The 23,998-nt window shown below is 40.2% G+C and overlaps 1 protein-coding gene across 4 annotated transcripts; it reads right to left on the reverse strand.

Annotated features, from left to right (window-relative positions):
• Positions 1-38: 38 nt before the first annotated feature.
• Positions 39-22,586, reverse strand: crtc1a (CREB regulated transcription coactivator 1a). Of its 4 annotated transcripts, none has more exons than XM_010894222.4 (14): positions 22,442-22,586; positions 16,599-16,715; positions 16,358-16,486; positions 15,807-15,868; positions 15,531-15,619; positions 14,865-14,950; positions 14,534-14,568; positions 13,700-13,911; positions 13,449-13,546; positions 13,038-13,211; positions 10,849-10,953; positions 9,350-9,433; positions 8,878-9,046; positions 39-7,567 (listed from the first exon to the last, which is right to left on the reverse strand). In XM_010894222.4, exons 1-14 carry the CDS (start codon positions 22,565-22,567, stop codon positions 7,359-7,361), a joined length of 1,695 nt encoding a protein of 564 aa, XP_010892524.2. In that variant the 5' UTR covers positions 22,568-22,586; the 3' UTR covers positions 39-7,358. The 4 variants fall into 4 exon arrangements, with proteins under 4 accessions (XP_010892524.2, XP_010892515.2, XP_010892533.2 ...); XM_010894213.4 differs by having other exon boundaries at positions 13,446-13,546; XM_020045508.2 differs by lacking the exon at positions 39-7,567 and adding an exon at positions 7,599-8,464 and having other exon boundaries at positions 13,446-13,546.
• Between the last annotated feature and the right edge of the window lie 1,412 nt (positions 22,587-23,998).

The following is a 23,998-nucleotide window of genomic DNA, read 5'->3' on the forward strand; positions in this document are numbered from 1 at the left end:
AACAACAGGCCAACAACATTCAGTGGGGTCAGTCAGACTTAAATGCATATTTAGATTTTTATTTATCCTCATTTCATTTACAAATAGTAATGCAAAGATACAAAGACAGAAGCTTTCACACAAGAAAAATACATAGGCATGATTTTAGTAGAAGCTTAACATCAGTTATGTAGCACACATACAGCCCACTAGGACTTTTTGGTCTGTTTTATCCCTTTTATATAAAAAAAAAAAAAGAACAATATTTGATCCATTCATTTTTAAAGGGTCAGCTCAATAAAAGTACAGAATAGCCAAGCTGTGCTGCTGAATGCTAGGATTTGCATATTTCATGAGCATATCTGTATCCTGTTGCCGTGAGAACAGTATGTGTAGTGTTCGGACATTGCAGTCAAATGCATGTACAACGTTTGAGTAGTCCTACTCAGAAAAAAACAACATATTTTACAATTTAGCTGCCGTTGTATGGGGAATGGACCAATAGTGGGTCATTCCACATTAAATGCACATATCAGAGGATTTGTATAGTTTTATTTGCTAACTCTGTTGAATGACCAAACAGTAACTGTTTCTTCCTTATATGTGTGATTTATTTTCTCTTTTAGTGCCGCTATAACAAATTAAACATTTATAGTCTCGTAAATTGAGATCTGCATTTTATCCTATTTGAAATGCTTTGGTTGAGCAGGTTTTAGTTGCAGAGTGTTTGCAGATGGTTATGCTGATCTTGTCGGAGCAAAATAATTGCTAAAAGCAAAACATATCACATCAAGTCTTTTTGAGTCATTAGGGGAAATTTTGAAAGCCGATACCATGCAAAAAGAGTTACCTCAAGATATCAAGCAGAATATGTCAGTCACATGTCAGTCTTTATGCAGCAAGAAATACAAATTGTAAGGATAAAGCAGATTACACTTTTCTCATAAATATTAACCTATTTTAAATGTAAACAATTGATGAAGAACTGTACGATTTGAGGTTGATGTAAATCTCAGTCAAAAAACTAAATACATTTTAATAATGGACAGTTATCAATAATAAGCGCTCTCAATAGATGCATTACTTGGAACTTTAAATAAGAATTAAAGGGACAATTTATTAACTTTGGCTTCCTTACCTTAATGGTTCACCCGTTGCCACAACTTTGAATGTAACAAAAAAAAGATAAACGTTCTGATAATACATATAATGAGTGTAACACAGCCAAACTCACTCATATCACGGCTTATACTATAGTGTAGCTTTTGAGAGAAAGCAACTTAGCACATAGCCATCGCTAACACACACTTGCTCTCTATGAATGGGAAAATACAAATACATATCTAGATTTATATATTGTATGAAGTATACAGTACAGCACAACAAGTCTATATATCTTGCAACAAAAAAAAGAAAACTGGTAAATACTCATAATAAAAGTTCCCTATCTTTTGCAGCGATATAGCCTGGTTCCCTGTGTTTTTCAGGACTGTAGCGTCCAGCATAAGTCATGACTCAAGAGATTCTGCCAACTGCTGATAAGGCCAGGCAGCCAGGCTAGTTAGCATATGTTAAAATGTTCATGTTTGGCTATTTAACACATATTTTGCCCTGATCACCTGTCTGACAGCACAGGGACATTGAAGAATTTACAACATCCTTTGTGGATGGCCAGGGTCTATTTTATAGTTAAAAAATAGCCCACCTTATTTAGAGAAGAAACTTTGTTTTCTAGCCACTTCTATTCACACAGTTGAATTTTACAATTGATATAGTATAAACTCTAAAGGATACATTTAGTAAACAGAACAACAGTCCATCACTGAAACTGATATCTACATGTAGTTCATGTGGTTTATCAATTTCTATCCATGAAAGTAAAATTAATGCACACTGAAAATGTCAATATCAGTGTTAAAAACAACAACAGAACTTGCACTATTCTCTGTAAACGGTTGCTTTTGTAAACGTTTGAGTATAAACCGTCAGGACACCTGAATATTGGTGGAAACAATAGTGGCAGTAACAACAGATCTATCAAATCAGTCGGATTTACTACAGAAACACAGAAAATGTTTTAAACAAAAGACAACAACGGATTGTAAAAACATCTACAGTTAAGCATTACAGGGATCGGATCACTGAAAAACTTTAGGTTAGGTTAACTGATACTTCTAAGTTAGAAAGACAACAGAAGAACTGAGCCACAATGACTCACTCCAGTACATTAATTCTCAGTGTATGTAACAACGATTATAACTTTTGACATCATATCACATAAAACACAAAAACATTTATACCAAAAAGCAATATAAACAGCTAGTCTATACAAAGAACCGCGTCTACAAGTGCTTAACAGGCTGATAAAAATAAAATGAATTAATAAGTCATAGCTTTTGGATTGCCATAGCATTTCAGTTTATGTGTGAGGCCTTTTCCACTTTCTGAATCAAAATCAAAGACTATTTACCAAATAAGAAAAAGAAAAAACTAAATCACATAAAAAAAATCACAAAAATGTTGCATGACATTGTGCTTGATAGATACAAAAAATAAGCTAAAATAGGGGGAAAATGTATTTTCTCAAACTCATGCATAGTATAATCAAAAGAAATACAGAACATTTGCACACACATAAGCAAACTCTTGTAACAGTCACATAAAACCAAGCAGCTGCTAAATATGAGAATACATTGTGAATCAGAACCTAAAAAACTCTTCTGATTGTCAGATCTGTAACCAATAAAGTTGGGTGTGCCTGACCAGCTCACACTGAACCAAAAACTCATTAAAGGAAAGTATTACTTTAAAAAACAGGAGGTTGTCTCTTGTGTCTCTGGTGACATTAATGCTCATTTACTATCAACATAGCAAAATAGCTTGGACAAGAGGATTCTATGACATACATGAGACAAACATTTACATAAACCTTTTAAATAACACAAACTCCAAGATAACACTAAGACAGCTCATCATTTATGCACACTGTCAACTGTCCCATATGCCTTCTCCGCACAGTAGAGGTCTTGTTCGCAAGCATAGCAAAGACTAATAAAAAGTCTGTAACATAAATGAAAAGGAAAACAACAGCTGGCAGTCAAACATACGTTCAAAGAAAGTAAAACATAGAGAAAAAAAAAAAAACTCCTGTTGAAAGGATTCCCTCATATTTATCTCCAGATGCTATTACATAACTGATTTAACCATATAACTAGTGGTATTTTGTCAAGGTGAATTCAAGCACACAGTTTTGTCACTAGCAAATCAAAAAGTTAAACAGTGCATGTAAAAATATAATAGTGGGGGCGGTCAGTACAGAAAGCCCAACAAGACTGTTTTTGCTCCTGTCTAGGTTAAGTACACATTGTAGAATTTGCCACATATATGGTCTGATTTACCACAGCGCTCTGACACACCCATTGCTTTACATCCAATTGCTTCCTAATTTCCTGCTTTCTTTTCCTTGCACCTACTGTACTTGTAGCTACATAGCTTGAAGCACAACATGAGCTGAATCTGTCGGCAGCAAGAACTCTCTCTAAAATCTATCCAAAAATACAAATTTTATATATCAGCTTCCAAAATTTGAGCATTTTAAAAATGAAAGTAATTCTGTTACAATATCAGATGCCCCAAAAAAATAATTGCTGATTAAGTAAAAATCACCTCTTATATATAGACTATACACATATGCTTTTTAAAAATACATTATTTTTTTTTTAACAAGAAGGCAAGTTTGACCAAATACAGGGGAAACAGGTCCAGTCCACATAACAGTCGCTCAAGGTCGGGGGTGGTGTGAGGAGGTGAAAAAGTCCCAGGGTTTAGTGATCTAAATGTAAGTAAAGTGCAAAGTAAAATGCAGGTTCATTACTTACTGAATGACTAAATTTCTTACAAAAAAGCTAGCTCACTTGACATTTACTATTAACTGGTAAACTGTAAAGGCAACAGCGACAACAATATTTTAATTCTGATACTAACAAAAAAAAAAGCTGATGGGCAAACAAGTAAAGGACTTATCCAATGGCAATGAGGGGAAATGATCATTTGACATACACATATATATACATATATATATATATATATATACACACATATATATATATATATATATATACTACACAAATATACAATATGACATTAACAGTACCGAACCAAACTGAAAATCACATGCCACATACCTTTTGATTTTGAAGTGAGACACTTACAGAATGGTGTAAGAGTGTCATCCAAAACTATTTGGTCCAATACTAAAATTACAAAGTTACTGTAGTTTATATGAAGATGGTTATAATACTCTATGAAGTTGTGATGAAATACATTCTGGTTGCAGCAGTGCTGTTCTAATAGAGAGGCAGTAGAATCTCATCAGAAAATAATCACATTTTAGCAGTAAAATCAACCTCAGACACATCCATGGGAGTCACATATAAGGGTCAATTTTCTAATATATGCAGCATTACCCTCAAGTTTTTCTTTTGTCATGCTTTTTACAGTTTCTGACAAAAACAACGTGCAGAATATATAATTAGCATTCTCTCCTGTAAAGTGTAAACCAAACTTAAATGTAAATGAAAATGTAGCAAATAAAACATGACAAAATGTTTCTTTTCATTGCTAAAAAAAAGCTATCAAAAGGCTGTACAATCCAACAAGGTAATTCAGTTTAGGTTCTTAGTTATGTCTACTGGATCACTAATAACTCTCAGTCAATCAAATTTGTTTTGCATAGATATCATAAGCAAAATCTGATTCAGAACATACAACTAATTGAAACCAAACATATATTACCATGAAGCAAAAAAATTTTCACAACAACTACAAGGGCATCAGAAATGTGATACCAACTAGCGCTTTCAATTTGGATGACCAGGGACATTCAGTACCCCCTCACAAATTATGTGAATATAAATAAATAAAATAAAACATGTTAACCAGGGAAACTCAGTGGAAAACAATATACAGAGTGACCAAACTCCCCTAGCATACAACTCGGTCATATTTTCCCACTAGTGCCAATCTGAGTCAGGTCTAGGCATCAGCAAATAATGTGCGATGTTTGATAAAAGTTTGCACTTAACTACTGAGGAGTTTCAGAAGTTGCGTGACTGCCTACATTTTTGAATGGAGAGATGAAAAAGAATAGTTTTCCACATCATGTAATCCTGTAAGGCAGGACCTGTTCATCTAAGTGATTAATTCAGATTCAATTTCTTGTTTGTATCACAAAACAGCTACTACCGGCGGCATAGTACAGCTTGATGCACGACTTACCAGTGAGCCCCTTTAAAAACATTCATTTTTCAACGTTTGTTTGGCTGGAATTTAGGCTCACTTGGGTTGTACTGGCAAATCACAAATTGAAGAAGGGAGTTAGCTCTTCTAAGTTTAGATGGAAACCAAAAATAAAATGTTGGTCAACTTTAAAGCCAAAAAAAAATGAGCACCATTAAAAACAATTATAGCCTGAGTTAAGGAACAATAACAGCAAATATCAAAAATGTGTCTAAGTTCATAAATCCTTCAAACTCCTATTAGGACTGTGTGTGCTTCTCAGGTCAGGAAGAGTGAGGTAAAGCTAGAACAGGGCTTACATTGGGAGTCCATACAACTCCCCCTTACTAAAATGCTAGAACTTTACGGAATAACAAAAATAAGGAAAGGATGGCTCTGTCACGTTGAAATTACAAAAGATTAAAACCCAATCAATTATCACATGGCATATGCTGTAGCTACATGCATTTGTGTCGCTGGTTCAAACTTTTCATGTTTTTGAAAAGCATTTCTGCCAAGACAGGCAGTTGCTAGGAGTAAAATCATGCAAACATTTTATGAAGTCTGGAAGAAGTTTGTCAAAAAGGTAAATCTCATTAGCAATTCAAGCTTGAGTCTTGTCCCATCTAACCTATTGTCCCATCTTGACTATTGTCTAGCAAAAAAATAAAAAACTGTGCACTAGCAACGCTACAATTGGCTCAAAACAAAATGTACATGTAGAGCTAGCATTATTGACATGCATATTTCTCTTTCTTGGTTAAATGTTAATGAGCGATCAACTGCTTCACTTTGGGTTTTTATGCAAGCTTTGACTGTAACAGAGATTTTAGCAACAACCTGAGAATTTTAGGTTGACTGTCTTGCTCAGGGACAGAACAGAATTTTTCACCATCCTAACTCAAGGTTTTCATCTAGCAACCCTCTGGTCACAAGTCAGATACTCTAACCAATAGGCAACCCTGTCACCCCAGACAGCAATATATATCCCACAAGAACTGCCACCAGTGGTCTCTTCACAGTCCTAAATCTAAAACAACAGAAATGCACAGGACTGTACAGAGCCATTATCACACAGAAATCCCTGCTGTCCTCAATTACTCAAACTGCAAAAATACCTTAAGAAGACAGAAAAAACAACTGAACTGTGAACAGATGAATAAACCCACACAATCAGTTCCCCACACATTATTTTAACTTGTATTGTTGTATTTGAAACATGATGATGATTTATACATGTTTAGTGTTGTAATTCATGCTTCCGTCTTCTATGAAACCCAGAAGAAGTACCTGCCCATACTCAAATTGGGCTCCATCATTTTATATCGACAGAACTGATTTGTGTTTGTTCATTCTGATTATTCCACAAAGTTCAATCTATTCTGCTTCAGTAATGAGGAGCTACATTGCAAGGTGATGTAAGCCTGCTGTAGCATTACCTTGCTTTCCCTGAGTGAGAGAGATGCGCTCTTTGACAGACTTACGGGATTTATGAACCAAGACACATTTTCAAAATTTGCCGTTATTCTACTTTAACGACAGCATGAATAAGGGCATCAATGCAAACGCAATTGGCAAGAGGGTGGTTGTGGAAAAAAACGACAGGTGATTTCGTGAGGCAAAACATGCTAAGCTAATATGGCAGGTGAGAAAAAGATAAACAGTTTGCACCGCATACACGATTTCAACCAGGTAATGTCTTCAAAGGGGAGGCCAGACCAATGTAGCGTGGTAGCACCTACACACTTTCTTCTTCATGCGTCCAACAGACACGGGAAAACAATGTGAAAAAAGGTTACAGGATTCATGATCAGTAGACAGTTAAGAGGCAGGACCATCAGCTCAATCGACTCCCAGATATGACAATGTGGCCACCACTGGATCCCATGGCTGAAGAGAGAAAGCGAACCGTGTCGGCCATTTCTGGCCCAACTTCTTTCTCCACTAGGTCATCTCCCCACAGTTGTTAGACAGAGGCGGCTGGTGAAGGGAGGCGGGAGAGTCGGATGAACGTGCTGCATGGCCGGAGCCCCGCCACGGGCCCACATGCTCCAGAAACAGCCCTCTCCCCTCGACGCGCACCACCACCAAGGCAGCAGCCCCTACAGGCGGTCCAACCGAAAGGCGTCCTCCGTGGCGGTGTCGGTGAGGACCATGTCAGGGTCATTGAGCATATGCAGCCCGTCCAGGGTCAGCGGGTCGATCTTCAGCTCGTCGAGGGGGAACTGAGAGTCCGCGTCAAAGCTTAAGTCGGTCGACAGGGAGCTGCAGGATAAGCCCTTGGATAGTCTGGGTGGCGACTCTCCCGTGGCTAAAACACACAGGGGTAGAGCGGTGTGAGGAGATCCGTGTCCTCCAGTTTTGTCTACTCTACATAAAGGACAGAAGGAATGATATGGTTGTAGCCAAACACTTCCTGCTCCTCTGTACTGGCAGCCTGGCCTAACCTTACTGCGCAAACGGCTTCAGTTCCCCCAGAGATGAAGGATGCCTCCCATCCTCAATGCTTACAGTGACACACTTCAAAAAGGCACCCAGATGGAGAAGTGTGTGCAAAAACAGTGGGACAACCTGCCAGTACAGAGGTGCAGGAAGCTCACCCATTACTACAGAAAGTACTTTGTTTGTAGTTACTTTAGCCAAAGGCTGTTCCACAAAATATTTAGTCTGGGGTGTCAGTTTTGTCAATGCCATTTGGATACATTAGATCTTTCATAAAAAATAAAGGTTCTGTAATATTACCAGTGAAATAAAGAACTGTGGAGACCATGTGAGTTGTCTGAAGGAAGAGGAAGAGTTCTAAAACTTTTGACCATAACTGTACTTGTCACACCCTGATTCCTTTCACCCGTGTTGTATTGTGTTCCCCTCCCGCCAGGCGTCTCCCACCACCCCAGTATCCCTTGTGAATTTAACCTGTGTTCTCAGTGTGTTCTGATGCCAGTTCGTCTTGTGTTCTTTCCCATGCCCCCATTTCTTGTATGGTACGTGTCGTGGTTTGGCGGTCACAGTTCTGGACGTTTTTGATACAGAGCAAAGATTTTAATGTTTTATCAACACCTCTCTGTCCACCACTGGTGTAGTCCACTGGAACGTCAAAACGCAGCCGAACTTGAGACTTAAACAGGGCTTGACGATTCTACGATGTTAGTTTATCAATCCCGCCCCTCGGCTTTGCAGAACTAGCAGCTCCTCTTTGCATTTCCAGCTTTGTTTCATATTTTCATTTGAAATATCAAAAGGAAAAGCATAAATTATTAAAATGTCGATTACAGTGCGCGGAAAGACACTCATCTAAACCGAATAGAATGTTTCTTTCCAGCTCAATCATTTAGATTAGTTTTTTCAAATGTATTGATTCAGGTTAACGTGCGAACCGCCAGGGGCCCCTTGTGCCACATGATGAGGTTTCGTTCACTGTTACAGATCTACAGACCTTGACATCTTTCATTTTCTATGTATTATTATTCATCAGTGCCAGAACAAAACGGGCTGAACTCTGACAGAGCTCGTCCTGGACCCTGGTCAGTACTCACGTGTGGAACATTGCAGAAACACATTATAAATTAACGTGATCTGCATTTCACCGCGGGCAAGACACCTGACGTGGCAGAACAGTACCTGTGAGAATGATGTTGGGGATGTTGCCATGGCTACTGTAGCCTAGCTGCTGAGAGTCTTGCAGGTTGCCATGGCTACCTGTCAAACCCATCATGGCTGCTTGGGAGTAGCTGAGGGTGGAGCCCTGGCCATATAAACTGTTGTTGTCGATCATGTTGAACTGCTCCAGCTGTTTGAGCAACAGAAACAACAGGACACCAACATAGCATGAGTTTAGCTAGCAACCAAAATTCAAGGACTAATTTCTCCACTATTAAAAGGAATGAATGGTCAATAATAGCTCAAGTGGGAAGAAACTGAGACATTACTGTCATGTTTAGAAACCATAATATTGGCACAATGGATCAATTATGATATCAAATCTAATTTTTCAAGAATTTAAAACACACTGTTATGATGTAAAAATGTCAGCACATATCACCGCATCTTATATCAGCTTGCCTGATCGGGTAAGATGGTATCCCTTACATACCTGTTGGGACAGAGCACTGGTCTGTCTGGATGTGAGTTGCTGGTCATAGAAGTCCGCAAATACACTGCCCAGGATGGAGTTGTGCTGGAACGCAATCATATCAACTCTTACTGTTAAAAAATAACGGCAGGATAATTAGGGCACAGGTGTACATTTAAACATGGGAGAAGAGGAGCAAGGATAGAGAATCACACCACGGCCCTGTGACTGAACGATTTCACAGTTAATAAGACGTTCATGTCAAACGATTTAGGTTTTGCTTTCCACTGAGCTCCGGGCAGCACAGAAATCACAGCAATCCTGCGAACAGACAGCCACGTCCTGTAGCCGAAAATCGAGAGTAAATACAATACAAACACGGCAGGAATCATGTTTCACAAGCCCATCAATTCATCCACCGTGCCACCAACTTCAATCCCTGATTAACCAAGTCATCACCATAACCTCCACAGATCAATTCATCTTAAATTATAACTAAGCATGTGGTCAAATCAATAGCATTTACCTGTTTCCTCTGAGGTTCTTGTTAAGTGCACAGCCAACCACTGTGTCAGCATACATCGAATATTACTCAAAAGCACTTCATAGATCTCCTCAACCCACAATCAATCCTGATGGAGGTAGTCCTTTCAAAAGATTTTGGCACTAAGAAGTCATATCCACATTCAGTTAATAAAATAAAATTGAATTAAATCATATGGATGTCTCTTAAGTAAAAGATAGAATTTCTAAAACATTCAATCATTCAGTAATGCCCTTAAAGTTGTTAATTTCATGTCCTTATTCAACCCAAAAAGTGTCCCCTTTTATTATGCCCATTAATGTTTATATAATAGGATCGTATTTACTGACAAAGTAGGACAGCCTTTGCCATGCCTCTCTAAGTTCAGAACCACAGCATCAGGGTCCAGCCATAAAAACAGGCTTGGGAAAGCGAGCTGTGAGCTGCACTTCAATGTAAGCCACAAAAACCTTGTTTAGCTGTCTATGTGGGGCAAAGAATCAATGAGCACAGCCAACAGAAGCACAAACAAACACACAAACGAAACACGCATCTAGAAGCTACCTAGTGTCAGCTCCTCCACCTCCCCAAAAAAGAGACAAATGAATCATTAATTGTTGTAAGTTCAACAAGGATGTCCCAGAGGGAGGTCCTGTTACAAAGGGAGCCCGCTACTTTTGTCATTTTCACAAAAACAACTGACTCAAAACTCTATTTTTGCGTATTCACCTAGAACTGTACGAACTGAGCAACTATGCTATGAGGCTGCTGCTAAGGACACAGACAGAGAAAAGCAGCGGGGGGGGGGGGGGCGACGGCCGGGGGCGGGGTCAGTGACACTGCGAGACACAACGAGGGGATTGTGACACGACAGCAGCCGAGGAGGGTGTGGGTGGGGTGGGGGGGGGGGCAGCCGGGGCCCCGGCCGGCGGCGGAAACAGAACCAGGATGGAGGAACAGTGTACACAGTCAGCAGGTTTTGACCACACGCCCTTACTTGAGGCGAGCCTCCAGGTGAGAAGCCTTGATTGGAGACAGGAGAGGTTGGAGACTGATTGGCTGAAGACCCAGCCCTACTGCGGTACTGCTGGGAGAAAGAGCCCTAATACAGGATCACATTTCAGTTAGACTCGCTGGCCCGGCTTCTGAGGAGAAGTTGTTCTAGGTGTCTCTCAACCTGGCTATGAGAAGACTCAGGGGATGGGGGTCCCGTCTCTCGGCGGTTATCGCTAAATCTTCGCTAATGATTCTCTTGATTAGTTGGCTAGTACAATCATTGTTTTAATCGCTGGAGTCCCTCTGAGGCTCTCTGACTTATGTTATGTAATGGTTCATTCCTGCTTTAGGGTGTGTCCTGTGCAAATATCTGACTAACTGGCCAGCCATTTGGGGTCATTCTTTAGCAAGATAACCGGGTTAGTGGAGTTTACAGTATTAGCTCTCCGCTTGACACCAGTTAAAGACAAAAGTACTGAAATCCAGTTCCCTAGGATCCAGCACATCCCCAATACAATGATCCAATTCCTTGTTCACCCAGTAGAAGGTGAGTTTACACATGTTCACCCAATGGGAGAAGACAAAGGATTTCAGTGCTGACCTTGTTAAATCACATTTGCTGTTCCCACAGTTCACTACCCAAGGTGTTACTATACATAATAGTATGTGTAATAATAACAATACACTTTAAAGTAAACAAAGATATCATGCTGTATAGCCACAGCAGAAGCCTCTACTTAAAGTAAAAGTAGATAAAGTAAAAGCAGAAGGTTCAGTGACAAGGCCTGAAACACAAGTTAACAAAATAAGTAGAACAGCTTATCATGATTGAAAGCTGCACTCTGTGGGTTGTTCCACAAGTCTCTTTGCGTTCCTTCAATAATTTACATTAAAACTGCACAGCAATGATGATCTCCAGCTTGCAATCTGACCATCTGAAAATCAGCCACCAAGAAAATAACGGGGTTTTGGGATACAGGCCAAAAATAAAGTCTTATGTAAATACAAGCTTAACAGATGGTGTGTGTTGTTCAATGGGATAATGAGTTCGTAAATATGACCATTGTTAATTACGAAGCCTTCTTCGGGCAATGTAGTTCACCAAATGGTTGTTAGATCCTTAGCTTGGCTCCAGGCTTTAACAATTTTAAAATAACTATTATTTATTGACTGAAAAAATTCCTTCAGGTATGGGAAAATTGCCTTTCTGTTTATTTAAATTTCATATTCTCAAAGTATATATTTGTTCTGTGAAATTGGTTACCTTTATCAATGAATGTGGTTGGAATTTTATTCAAATATCTGTGTCCAAATAACAATAAATAAAAAGAGTACTTACTTTAAAAGAAATATTTGCTAGATATTGTTGTCACTTGAGAGACAGCCAAACTGTACTGTAACACAATAACCCTAAGCACACAGTAAAACCCACAAATAGAATTTTATCTATTTAACCCTTATTTAAAAAAAAAACTTATTCTCCCAAGATTAATAAAAGCTATTAACAACAGGGTTCCCAAATAAAATTAATAGAAACTGTCAGTCAGCCACAATGACAGTTATTACATGATTATAAGATTTAAGAAATTCCTCCCATGATATCACAGGCACATAAGTTCAGAGGATCTTTGATTCCAAGTTGATTGGTATGTGAAAGAAAAAGAAGAATGTGAATGTAGCCTTGGCTTCAATGACTTTCATTGGACAATTTACATTTACTGAAGCAATTTAAAAAGCTAGATAGAACAATCAAGCTACATTACCGAATTGATTAGTTATTTGTGAGTCAGTGCTGTAAGGAAAACAATGCAAATAATAAACATAATACAAATATCAAGCATTAGTTCCCGAAAGGAAACAGAGGGGGTGGCTATAGACTTAATACAATTTTACATTATGGATTTAAAACCGCTCAATCTTTCTCCTGCATGTCATTCCAACAATAACTTCTGTTGCCCTTAAATCTAGTTTCCAAAGATTCATACTTTCGTAGCAAAAAACTAATAAACACAACAACCAACATGACCTGCTTTAGGGAGTACGCTAGCCCGTCCTGAGATCAAACCAAAAAGATAGTCAAACAGCAATTCCAATCAAAATGTGTCCCATCGTGGAGGAACACTCTAGCTTTGGGTCGAGACGTGACTTTTCTTAAGGACACAGGGTAAGGACTCGGAGAGGTGGGCTTACCGAGTTCATGTCCATGGAGTTCTGTGTCTGGCCGGCGGAGGTGTTCAGAGGGGAGGGGAGCTGGACCAGCCTGTTCAGTCCCGGAGTGTTCTGCTGCTGCTGAGAGGAGGGCTGGCTGAAGAACGCGTACTGGGCCAAGTGTTGCTCCAGCGTCATGGCATCTATGGTCTCAGCCTGGGACGGACAGACACACACACACGCACGTTTAAAAACGCAACTCCTGAATGCAACGCTTCACTGGATTCACTGCACATTTTCCTTCACTGGTTCAGTGGCCTGGCATGCCATTTCGTCCACGGCAACTTAATTTCACTTTACTTCAAACAATTAAAATACAACTGTAAATACACCAGAGAAGTACTTTGTTTTTACAATGGGCGTTCCATGAGAGCAGAGTACGGTACGTGCTACCTGGGCGAGGGTGAGGGGTGGCGACAGGGTAGGGGAGAGCTGGACGGATGGACGGGAGTCCTGGTTCACCATGCTGTCCTGCTGGGAAGGGGTCTGGCCTGCCGGGACAAGAGACATCGTCTTAGGAAAGAAAGAAAAAAAACCAGCACCATCTCGTGGAAAGCTACGGCCACGGGTCGACGGAGCAGGTTCGGTTTCTTAGCCCCACCCACTTTAGGCACCAACGGGGCTGTGAAAAAGTAAAAGGTCACCTTGGCCGGTAGAGCTGAAGCCGTGTGAGCCGCTGCTGGCCTGGTTTCCCGTGCTGTTGGAGGCGCTGAGGGTGGAGTCTTCAGGGTCCAGAGGGGTGGGCAGGGGTGGGGGAAACTGGATGTTGGTCAGATCGGGCAGCGAGCCGCCGCCTGCGTTTTGGGCCGACGGCATCAGCGACGAGTTCAACTCCTGATCCGGAGACGGGAATATGCTTTGAACACACAAACAGATCATCATTATCCTGACTAAGTACACAAAAAGCAGAGCTGCTGCGGATGAAAAACAATGTGGAAATTAGAATGACCCAGTTAATTCACCGCTGGCCAGTTTGGCGGACACAGATCAAGCCTACTCCTGGACAAAAAAGACATTTGTCTCAATGGAAAATCTCTACTGAGATTCTAGGACGAGGCCTTATCTGTGTCTGCAAAGCCGGCCCTCTGGGTTTTCTCTGGAGTTGCATAGGAAGTTGAGCATAACAGCAAATGCTTCCCATATTTACAGTTCTCGCCTTGGTTTCTATTTAACACATGCCCATGAGAATGGCCGATTGTTCCCACTGGAAATAAGCTCAGTACTAAGATGTCTGCTGAAACCACTGCACGGGATCCTGTTAGCAATTTGGAAATAACACTAATGGAAGTAGACAACCAGGACGTGGAGTCTCTTCAACACTTCTCAGAGATCTCAAAGTATGTCAGTAACGTGCCACCACAACCGATTAATTGGAAAACCGATCACAAAGCCGCCATAGATTTGTCATAATTAGCTGTTCTCTAAGAAAGTCATGATGGTTAGATGTCAAAATCTGTGGAACTCTCTGAATTACTCACTTGATTCCTGGGACTTTTGACCTTGACGTAACATTCTGAGGGGAAAAGAAATACATGAAGTTAGAATACAGGGCAGCATTACAATGCAGAGAAGATACAGCTTTGGAAAAATTTAAGAGACCACCGCACCTTTTTCTTTCCTTTCCAAAAAAGTTGAAAAGGAAAGTTTTGAGTGAGGAACAGAAGCGTTTGATTTGCATTGGTCTCTTAATTTCAACCCTTCTGTTCCTCACTCAAAACCTTCCTTTTGGACTTTTTTGAAAATGAAAGAAAAAGGTGCGGTGGTCTCTTCATTTTTTCCGGAGCTGTATATCAACAGATCAGACGGCACCTTTTTGACATCCCAGTTCTGTTTTTGCTCATCTTTGTCCATATCTGTTTCAGTGTCTTCTGGCCCAGGTACATGAAGCAAAAGCACTGGAGAGCATAAGAAAATAAAGGAGGAAGAAAGAGCTTCATCAAATTAAATAACAAAACCGAAGAAATATTAAGTACATCATGAATGCACTAACTATAAATCCCTATGGATAAGAAAGTCTGCTAAATAAATAAAATGTAAATCAATACTGATTATTGAAACACTATGTTACATAGACATAGTGACAATTCAAGAAATAGTAAAAACCTAATGATTATTCAAAGGAAGTTCTCAAGGGATCCACTTTAGACAGCACACTCCGATATTCCGATAGTCCCATGAGAAATGTGTAGAGCCTTCAAAGACCAGGTCGGAAACCTTTCATCATGTAGACCACACAGTATTCAATAGTATAATAAAGAGTAGCCAGCAAAGCCCTTTGATGATGAATATTTCATCATCAATACATCACAACACTACCCTGATAAAACCCCTACAAAAGCTACCAACTGGGAACATGGCACTGTACAGCGAGAATGGCTATTAATTTCTCCCATTGGTTAATTGTAGAGGCATGATTTTGTTGTCCAAGGGATCTACAAATGAATACCGTAGGTCTGTGATGATACCCCAACACACCTCGTTTAGGCTGTAGCTCCTGGGAGCCGCTGGCGAAAATGTCCTGTGGGTTTAATGTGCTCTGATGCAACGCGGAGTCTGAGTTGGTCCTGGGGCACAGGGGGAATAGACGGAAAACTTTAGCACCAATCACAGGAAACACAGTGTCCACACAGACATTTCTTTTCATCCATCCTCCACTTGTGTCCTGAGGCGTGTCTGTGAGCCGGTGCACCTGAGGGGGCTTGTGGTTAAACAACAACAGCATCACGTGTCAGCGTTGCTGGATCATCTCACCTCCTCCAGCTGGTATCAGGTGGTGGAGACAGATACACCGAGCCATATGGACAGCTATCAATGTGCGCCCCCTGGTTAAGGGCAACGATAGCTTTCACAGCGGATTGATGCTGTCACGTAGCGGAGCGTCGGGTGCCAACTCATCAGAGACAAGTGAAAAGGTAACTTGACCCAAAAAACCCACAACTTCTCTGCTTGAAAATGGCAGCATCATGAGTCGGATATCTGTATTCTAGCTAGCTATCATACGATAGTGTATCTAGCCGCTAAACAGAGCATAGAACTGGTTTCGCTGTTCTTGGTAGAGAGTCAGACACATTAGCATAGCTCCAGCCAAAGAAACACTCACATTAAAGCACAACCCAAAACCATGGCCAGTGCATTTCTTAATAAGCAAAGAAAAATAGGTCAGATCAGTGAACCCTTTCATTACTGATACAGTACATCTACAGTATTATTAATAGAGCATGTTATTACAATTATGAGTTTATTGATTGACTGATAAGGTGTAATCCACACTAGAGTTGCACAAATCGTAAGCAAAAGGATATCTGGCGTCCATGTTTGTCGAGAGACCTTCCGTGTGGGGATGTAATGCGGTTCCTGTCCCGGTAGACCCTATCCACCAATCCATGATGCCGTGTTGTCCGGCTAGTGTCTCCTGAACCCTGAAACGGAGTCTGCACGCGACAAACAAGCCAAGCTAGTAAGTTTGTCGACAAAGAGCAAACATGCCAAAATCTGGTGTATGACCACACGTAGTGTACACAATGTCCTAAAAAACACACGTACCTGGAAAGGCATGTCAACAGTGCCATTTCCAATCTGATTCACGTTTGGCAATGATCCGCCATAGTACTGACCGCGGTTTTGTCCTAGCTGTAAATACTGGGTCTTCTGTAACTGAAGCTGTGTATGATAAACAATTAAAACATGTTAGAGAACAGAGATTTTAAAGAGAGGAAACACTAAATCTGAATATGTTAAGGGCCAAACATTCAAACAGCCACATAGAATGAAAAATAAACAAACAAGCCAAATAATTCGGACTGAAAAAAAGAACAAAAATGGCACATTTTCATAGAATGTGAATTGATTATAACAAATAACTATCGTCAATGTAAATTATGTTGCTACTATGAACAATATAGCTCATGACACCAAATCGAGCTGGGATAATAATCACTATTCCCTTATTTTTTGTGCAAAATAAATATTTGACTCCAAATATAAATTGTTGCAACTGTATTCTTTCGGGCAAATGTAGATGGGTCCCCCCTTTTGACTTATTCAGATGCCACTGTTTGCTTTTGTTTGGATCTTCAACTGTTCCAGTTGCAAGATATACTAAACACACTCCAGTTCACCTTTGAGACGGCAAAACAGTTTATCCAAACTGGCTGGGATTTCAAGCCAGTTTAGAGGTTTCTACTGTGTACTGCTGAAATGGATGAGATCACGGGAGAGACAATTATTTCATGGGCAGTTTGGGAAAGCTGTTGTTCACTCTAAAACAAATCAAAGTTGTTTATCTTATATCCTATACAGCCAGTACCTAAACTGTTCTTTTCTGACAGGCATTCAGAGCAGGGAATTCATTTTTAAAAATATTTTTTTCTTAATCTTTAAATCTATCTCACCAGAGTATTTGGGCAAGACTGTAATCGTGAGTAAATTTAAAATGCATGTTGTTATTTTGTCAGCATGAGATTACATGCATTTTGGGATCAGTGTTTCACAAATCCAACCACACTGGAATTTTGACGAGGGGTGAATGTGAAAGTATAGGCCTCCTACATTGACCAAACAGTTTTTTCGGCAGGTCTACACAAAGATTTTTGTATGTTTAAAGGTATCATGTTTTTAACTTAATACTATCCTGCCATGAACTATTAATTTGTTTTTTCCTGTCTGACACAGATACTAAAGAAGGTGGTATAACAGTTTTTCACTGCATATCTGATTTGATAATTGTTCATCACTGTTAAATCAAACCCTACTCAGAAGGACAACACTAAAAACTGCCAAGGTGAAACTCCTCCAGCTATATTTCAGCAATTTTCAGCCAATCACCAACCTTTCCCTTTTAAACCAAAAAACCCAAGAAATTATGCAAATGGTATATTAATTTTCTTAATTTTAATATTTTTTACCGTAAGCAAATTATCATACAGTAGAGCCAACACACTTGCAGCCCATGAGAGAGCTGACCATGAAGTCATTCTTCACAGACTTGAGGAATAGATTGGGTTCTACATTTCACTCAACTTCTTCATGACCCGGCTTGGAACCTTTTCAACCAGCCAAGAGTTGGAGGTATCACAAGTAGGTTCCAAACTGGATCCGGCCAATACACAACTATGCCACCAGAAGAGTTCTGCCCAACTGACAATGTATTCAACTGTGTTACGGATCTTATACTAAAGTACTTATTTCTGGAGCCAAACCCTGGAGAGAGAATCTGGCAGCACATGTTATTGCAAGGGCACTCTAGAACTAGGTAAACATTTTTAAAAATTAATCTAGGTGTCTTTTTAGATTCTGCGCTACATTTTAGCCAGATTTTATGAATTGGACCAAAAAAAGCTTACTACCACCTGAGAAACACGGCCAAGGTACAAGATTAATTTACGCTTTTATTACTAGCAGACAAGATTACTGTAATGCTCTTCAGTCTGATCTACCCACAAAAGCCATTGGTCATCTGGTCAACATACAGAACGCAGCAACATGGGTTGTGACCAAGACCTGGCAAAGGGCACAAATTAGACTGGTTTTAAAGTCTTTGCATTGGCTTCCTGGGATTAAAAATCCCAAAGCCTAGACATGGAGAGGCAGACTGGAATGGTTTTGTCCCCTGCCTCTGGAATGGCCTCCCAGAGCCTACTATGGGGCCAAAACCAATATGAATATATGAAACCCAAACACTTCCCGAATGTGTTTAGTTGTGAATACCATATTGTTACTGTCCTTCACATGCTTTCCCTGATCTGCTAAAACACACTAACCATAATTGAATTAAAAGAAGTAAAGAAAATGAATGAAAGACAAAATCTACAGCCCCATTAGCAACGGTCCAATTTTGTCAATGGATGGAAGCTTATAAAAAGGGTGCTTTTTATTGTGTAGCTAATTCACATCTGAAACCATGGATATTTATACAATGCCTTCAGAGGGTATTCAAACCCCTTCACATGTGGTTGTGTTATAGACTTGCTATAGACTCTTTGCCATCAATTCACATCAATCCACATCAAGCCCCATAATGACAGACTAAAAACACGTTTTAGAAATTTGTGCCAAATTATTAAAAACTAAAATGGAAAGCTGATGTACAAAAGTATTTAAACCCTTTATTAACTACTTTGTAGAAGCGCTTTTGCCAGCGATCACAGCTTTGAATCTTCTTGAGTTGTCCCCTACCAGCTGTGCACGCTTGGATTTGCGCAATTTCTCCCATTCTTCCTTCAAAATCCTTTAAAACATAAAACACAGATTGGATGGCGGAGAGTCTTTCATGTCTCTCCACAGAACTGCAATCTTCATGTCTACAGATATTTAATGGGGTTCAAGTCCAGGCTTTTGATGGGCAACTCAAGAACATTCACAGTTCTGAATCCACTCCAGCATGGTCTTGCCTGTGTGCTTCAGATTGTTGTTGTGCTGAAATATGAATATTTTCCCTGGTTTAAGGTCCTGTGCGCTCTTGATCAGGTTTTTCTTCAAGGCCCTCTCTGTATTTTGCTTTGCTCATCCTGTCTTCAAACATACCAGTCTCCCAGTTGGTGAGAAGCATCCCCATAGCATGATGCTCCCACCATCATGCTCCACTGTATGGATGGTATTTGCCTGGTGAGGAGCGGTAAGTTGTTTTTACCATATGTAGCGACTGGCATACAGGCTTAATAGTTTGATTTTAGTTTCATCAGACCAGTGAATTATTTTCCTCCTGCTCTCCTTTAAGTGCCTGTCAGAGTCCTTAAAGTGCAGTTTGGCAAACTCCAGGCAGAACGTCATGTCTAGCCACAATAAAGGCCTGATTGATTTAGTGCGGCAGAGATGGTTGTCATTCTGTTATTGTGACAAAACATTTCTGTTAGAGTGGTCATTGGGCCCTTCTTCCCTGGTTACTTAGGAAGAGTGTTGGTGGTTCCAGATTCTTCCATTTCACAATGAAGAAGTGCACTGAGTTCCTGGGTACATTTAATGCTTTATCATTTTTTATAACATTCCCCAGATCAACACAATTCTATATCGCCAAGAGTGCCTGGGACATCATATACTCTACAGAGAGTGCCTGGGACATCATGACTTGAGTTTTACTCTGACATGCATTATTTAGACATGTGTGTGCCTTACTAAATCATGTCCAATCAATTTAATTTGCCACAGGTGGAATCTATTCCAGTGCTAGAGACATATCAGGGATGGTCAAATGGCACAGGATGAACCTGAGTTCAATTTGGTGTCTTCAAAGGGTCTAAATACTAAATATACATCAGATAATTACTTTTTATTTTCAATAAATTAGCACACATTTCTAAAAACGTGTTTTCCCTTTGTCATTATGGGGTATTAGATTGATGGCAAAACATTTTTTTAATCAATTATACATTCAGTCTATACCATAACAAAATATGGATGAAGTGAAGGGTTCAGAACCACTGTAATATATATACTCACCTAAAGGATTATTAGGAACACCATACTAATCCTATGTTTGACCCCCTTTCGCCTTCAGAACTGCCTTAATTCTACGTGGCATTGATTCAACAAGGTGCTGAAAGCATTCTTTAGAAATGTTGGCCCATATTGATAGGATAGCATCTTGCAGTTGATGGAGATTTGCAGGATGCATATCCAGGGCACGAAGCTCCCGTTCCACCACATCCCAAAGATGCTCTATTGGGTTGAGATCTGGTGACTGTGGGGGCCATTTCAGTACAGTCAACTCATTGTCATGTTCAAGAAACCAATTTGAAATGATTCGAGCTTTGTGACATGGTGCATTATCCTGCTGGAAGTAGCCACCAGAGGATGGGTACATGGTGGTCATAAAGGGATGGACATGGTCAGAAACAATGCTCAGGTAGGCCGTGGCATTTAAACGATGCCCAATTGGGACTAAGGGGCCTAAAGTGTGCCAAGAAAACATCCCCCACACCATTACACCACCACCACCAGCCTGCACAGTGGTAACAAGGCATGATGGATCCATGTTCTCATTCTGTTTATGCCAAATTCTGACCCTACCATCTGAATGTCTCAACAGAAATCGAGACTCATCAGACCATGCAACATTCTTCCAGTCTTCAACTGTCCAATTTGGCTGAGTTCGTGCAAATTGTAGCCTCTTTTTCCTATTTGTAGTGGAGATGAGTGGTACCCGGTGGGGTCTTCTGCTGTTGTAGCCCATCCGCCTCAAGGTTGTGTGTGTTGTGGCTTCACAAATGCTTTGCTGCATACCTCGGTTGTAACAAGTGGTTATTTCAGTCAAAGTTGCTCTTCTATCAGCTTGAATCAGTCGGCCCATTCTCCTCTGACCTCTAGCATCAACAAGGCATTTTTGCCCACAGGACTGCCGCATACTGGATGTTTTTCCCTTTTCACACCATTCTTTGTAAACCCTAGAAATGGTTGTGCATGAAAATCCCAGTAATTGAGCAGATTTTGAAATACTCAGACCGGCCTGTCTGGCACCAACAACCATACCACGCTCAAAATTGCTTAAATCACCTTTCTTTCCCATTCTGACATTCAGTTTGGAGTTCAGGAGATTGTCTTGACCAGGACCACACCCCTAAATGCATTGAAGCAACTGCCATGTGATTGGTTGATTTGATAATTGCATTAATGAGAAATTGAACAGGTGTTCCTAATAATCCTTTAGGTGAGTGTATAGTATATTCACTAGTACCACCTCTGGTGTTTTTACCAACTAGCTCCTCTCGCCGTCACGTTAACATAACTGCGGGAAACAGTGCTCAACAGTCGCGAGCAAATTATACTTCGAACCGTAGAATAGCTACTGACTTCGCTTGTTCTTCGTCTTATTATTAAAACATGTGGTCGCATCCCAAATCAAGAAGCCACACCTCCGCTTGCGGTTTATCGACAACATAATCTGTGTGGGGTTGTCCTCGTCCATGATATGACGATGACGCTGTCAATCATATTTACTGTAGATACTTGTCTCCCCAGTATGACGGGTTTCCCCCGATTATTGGGATATATGTAATTTGGCGATTTTTCAAGACAATTCAAAATAATGCTATCTCAAATGCTTCAATGAATACACATTTGGATCGATCTGACTTGTTAAGAGTCAAACAACGCTGTATTTTTATGCGCGCTGTCAAACACTCGTGCACGCCCCATATATTATTATCAAGATGTCTATAGCTTTGTAGTGGAGTAACTTTTGAATACGGAGGGGCTCGGAATATCTCTCCATTTTAGAATAACTACACATTTGATTACACGGTGACTGCTTGCCATTAATGTCGGGAATATTTGCAGGCGTAGGGTGCTGTTTGTTATTGTTTACCTCCCTGGACAAGCTACGTGCCCGCAGCATATTACTGCATTTGACAGCTCGATAGCAATCACAGCAAACGTGTATAAACAGATCTTACCCTAGCTGCTCGGGTAATACTCAAATCCTTCATCACTTCCTCGAATGCTGCTGTCTCCTCTGCCTGCTTCTGATTATGTAAAGCGATTTTCTCGCTAAATTTCCGAGGATTGTTCGATGTCGCCATGTTTCTTCTTTTGCTCCGCTTTCCCTCAATGGAGACGTTGCGTGCCCACGTCTTTGCGGTTGGGCGTAGTTAACGCGCACATCTGGAACGCCCGCAATCCGCAAGGATTGGTAAAATACAGAGATATATACAATTTTCATATTTGGTCTCATTAATGCTTGCATATGTAAATTTTCGACAGTCCACTAGTCAGTCATTTCTGTGTAAATTCTAAAAGTAACGGAAACGTTAATTAACGATAATTTATATTTGAACATGTTTGACAGTTTGTAGCTCCTACCTTCTACTGTAGGATACATGGCATAACAAGCTTTATCCTGTTTCCCATGCTTTTCTTATGATGAAATATACAATCTATAGAACAGTGCAGTTGTCGGTTTGCTACTTGTTGTTGTCCTATAGCCTAGGGTCTTTAGATGCCACTAGACAGATGTTCCCACTTAAATGAGTGTGCTTAAAAGAATCCTCACTGGGAATTAAATGCATCAACCACTGTTAACCACACAATTCACTAAAATGCTGAAAGTACCAATACCAGCAACAAAAAATAATCTCAAGGTTTTATTTTTTTCCGCAGACACAAAGATAATGGTTTGAGCTACAGGCAACAATTTGGAAACAAATTGGTTGTAAAGTTACCAAGGAAACCATTGAAGAGGAGATACCAGGGCAATGTGTGTGTGTGTGGGGGGGGACGGGGGGGGGGGGGGGGGGGACTAGGCCCTGGAGAAAAAGAAAAACATTCAAGCTGAGCATTAATGAACAGACTATGTAAAATGGAGAAAAGGATGTCTTTGCATATTCCCTTGCTTTGCTCCTCAGTTTTTGTTTATGCTCATTTGGATGCATGAGAGCAAAGGTAAGAAGTAATTCTGACAAACTATATGTATAAATACATGATGCCACCGATAGGATTAATATCTTTAGAGAGGTGGATACATATTTGGATGGTGGGTAGAATGTACAACCTCATTTCCAAAAAAGTTGGGACGCTGCGTAAAATGGAAATAAAAACACAATGCCAAGATGTGCAAACCATTTAAACCCTATATTAAATATAAAATAGTACAAGGACAACATATCAAATGTTGAAAATAAACATTTTTCTTGTTCCTTGAAAAAGATATGCCCACTGAATTTGATGGCAGCAAAAAATTGGGACAGGGGCAACAAAAGACTGGGAAAGTTGTGTAATACAACAAGAAACCAGGCAAGCCTAGTTCAGCCAGCCCGCAATAGAAAGAGTTGCCATCTCGAGATTCGAACCAGGGTCGCTCATGTGAAAGGCTGTGTCGATAACCACTACATGCTGTATGTTTGCCGGCTGTCTGGATAGACAAAAGGCTTCTGTATATCCTGAACGGACACTGGCCATTTGTGAATGACATTGATACAGTTAAACTGACTAACGTTTCTTACAAAGTTTACCTC

Source organism: Esox lucius, chromosome 3 (assembly GCF_011004845.1).
Source record: "Esox lucius isolate fEsoLuc1 chromosome 3, fEsoLuc1.pri, whole genome shotgun sequence".
NCBI classification, from domain to species: Eukaryota; Metazoa; Chordata; class Actinopteri; order Esociformes; family Esocidae; genus Esox; species Esox lucius.

What these genes read in the sequence shown, in the direction of transcription:
- crtc1a (XM_010894213.4), bottom strand. Translation starts at nt 22,567, where the DNA reads ATGGCGACATCGAACAATCCTCGGAAATTTAGCGAGAAAATCGCTTTA. An exon ending in CTGTTGACATGCCTTTCCAG is followed by an intron (nt 16,487 to 16,598) that starts GTACGTGTGTTT and finishes TGTCGCGTGCAG; the next exon opens with ACTCCGTTTCAGGGTTCAGG. An exon ending in CCTGATACCAGCTGGAGGAG is followed by an intron (nt 15,620 to 15,806) that starts GTGAGATGATCC and finishes CCTGTGCCCCAG; the next exon opens with GACCAACTCAGACTCCGCGT.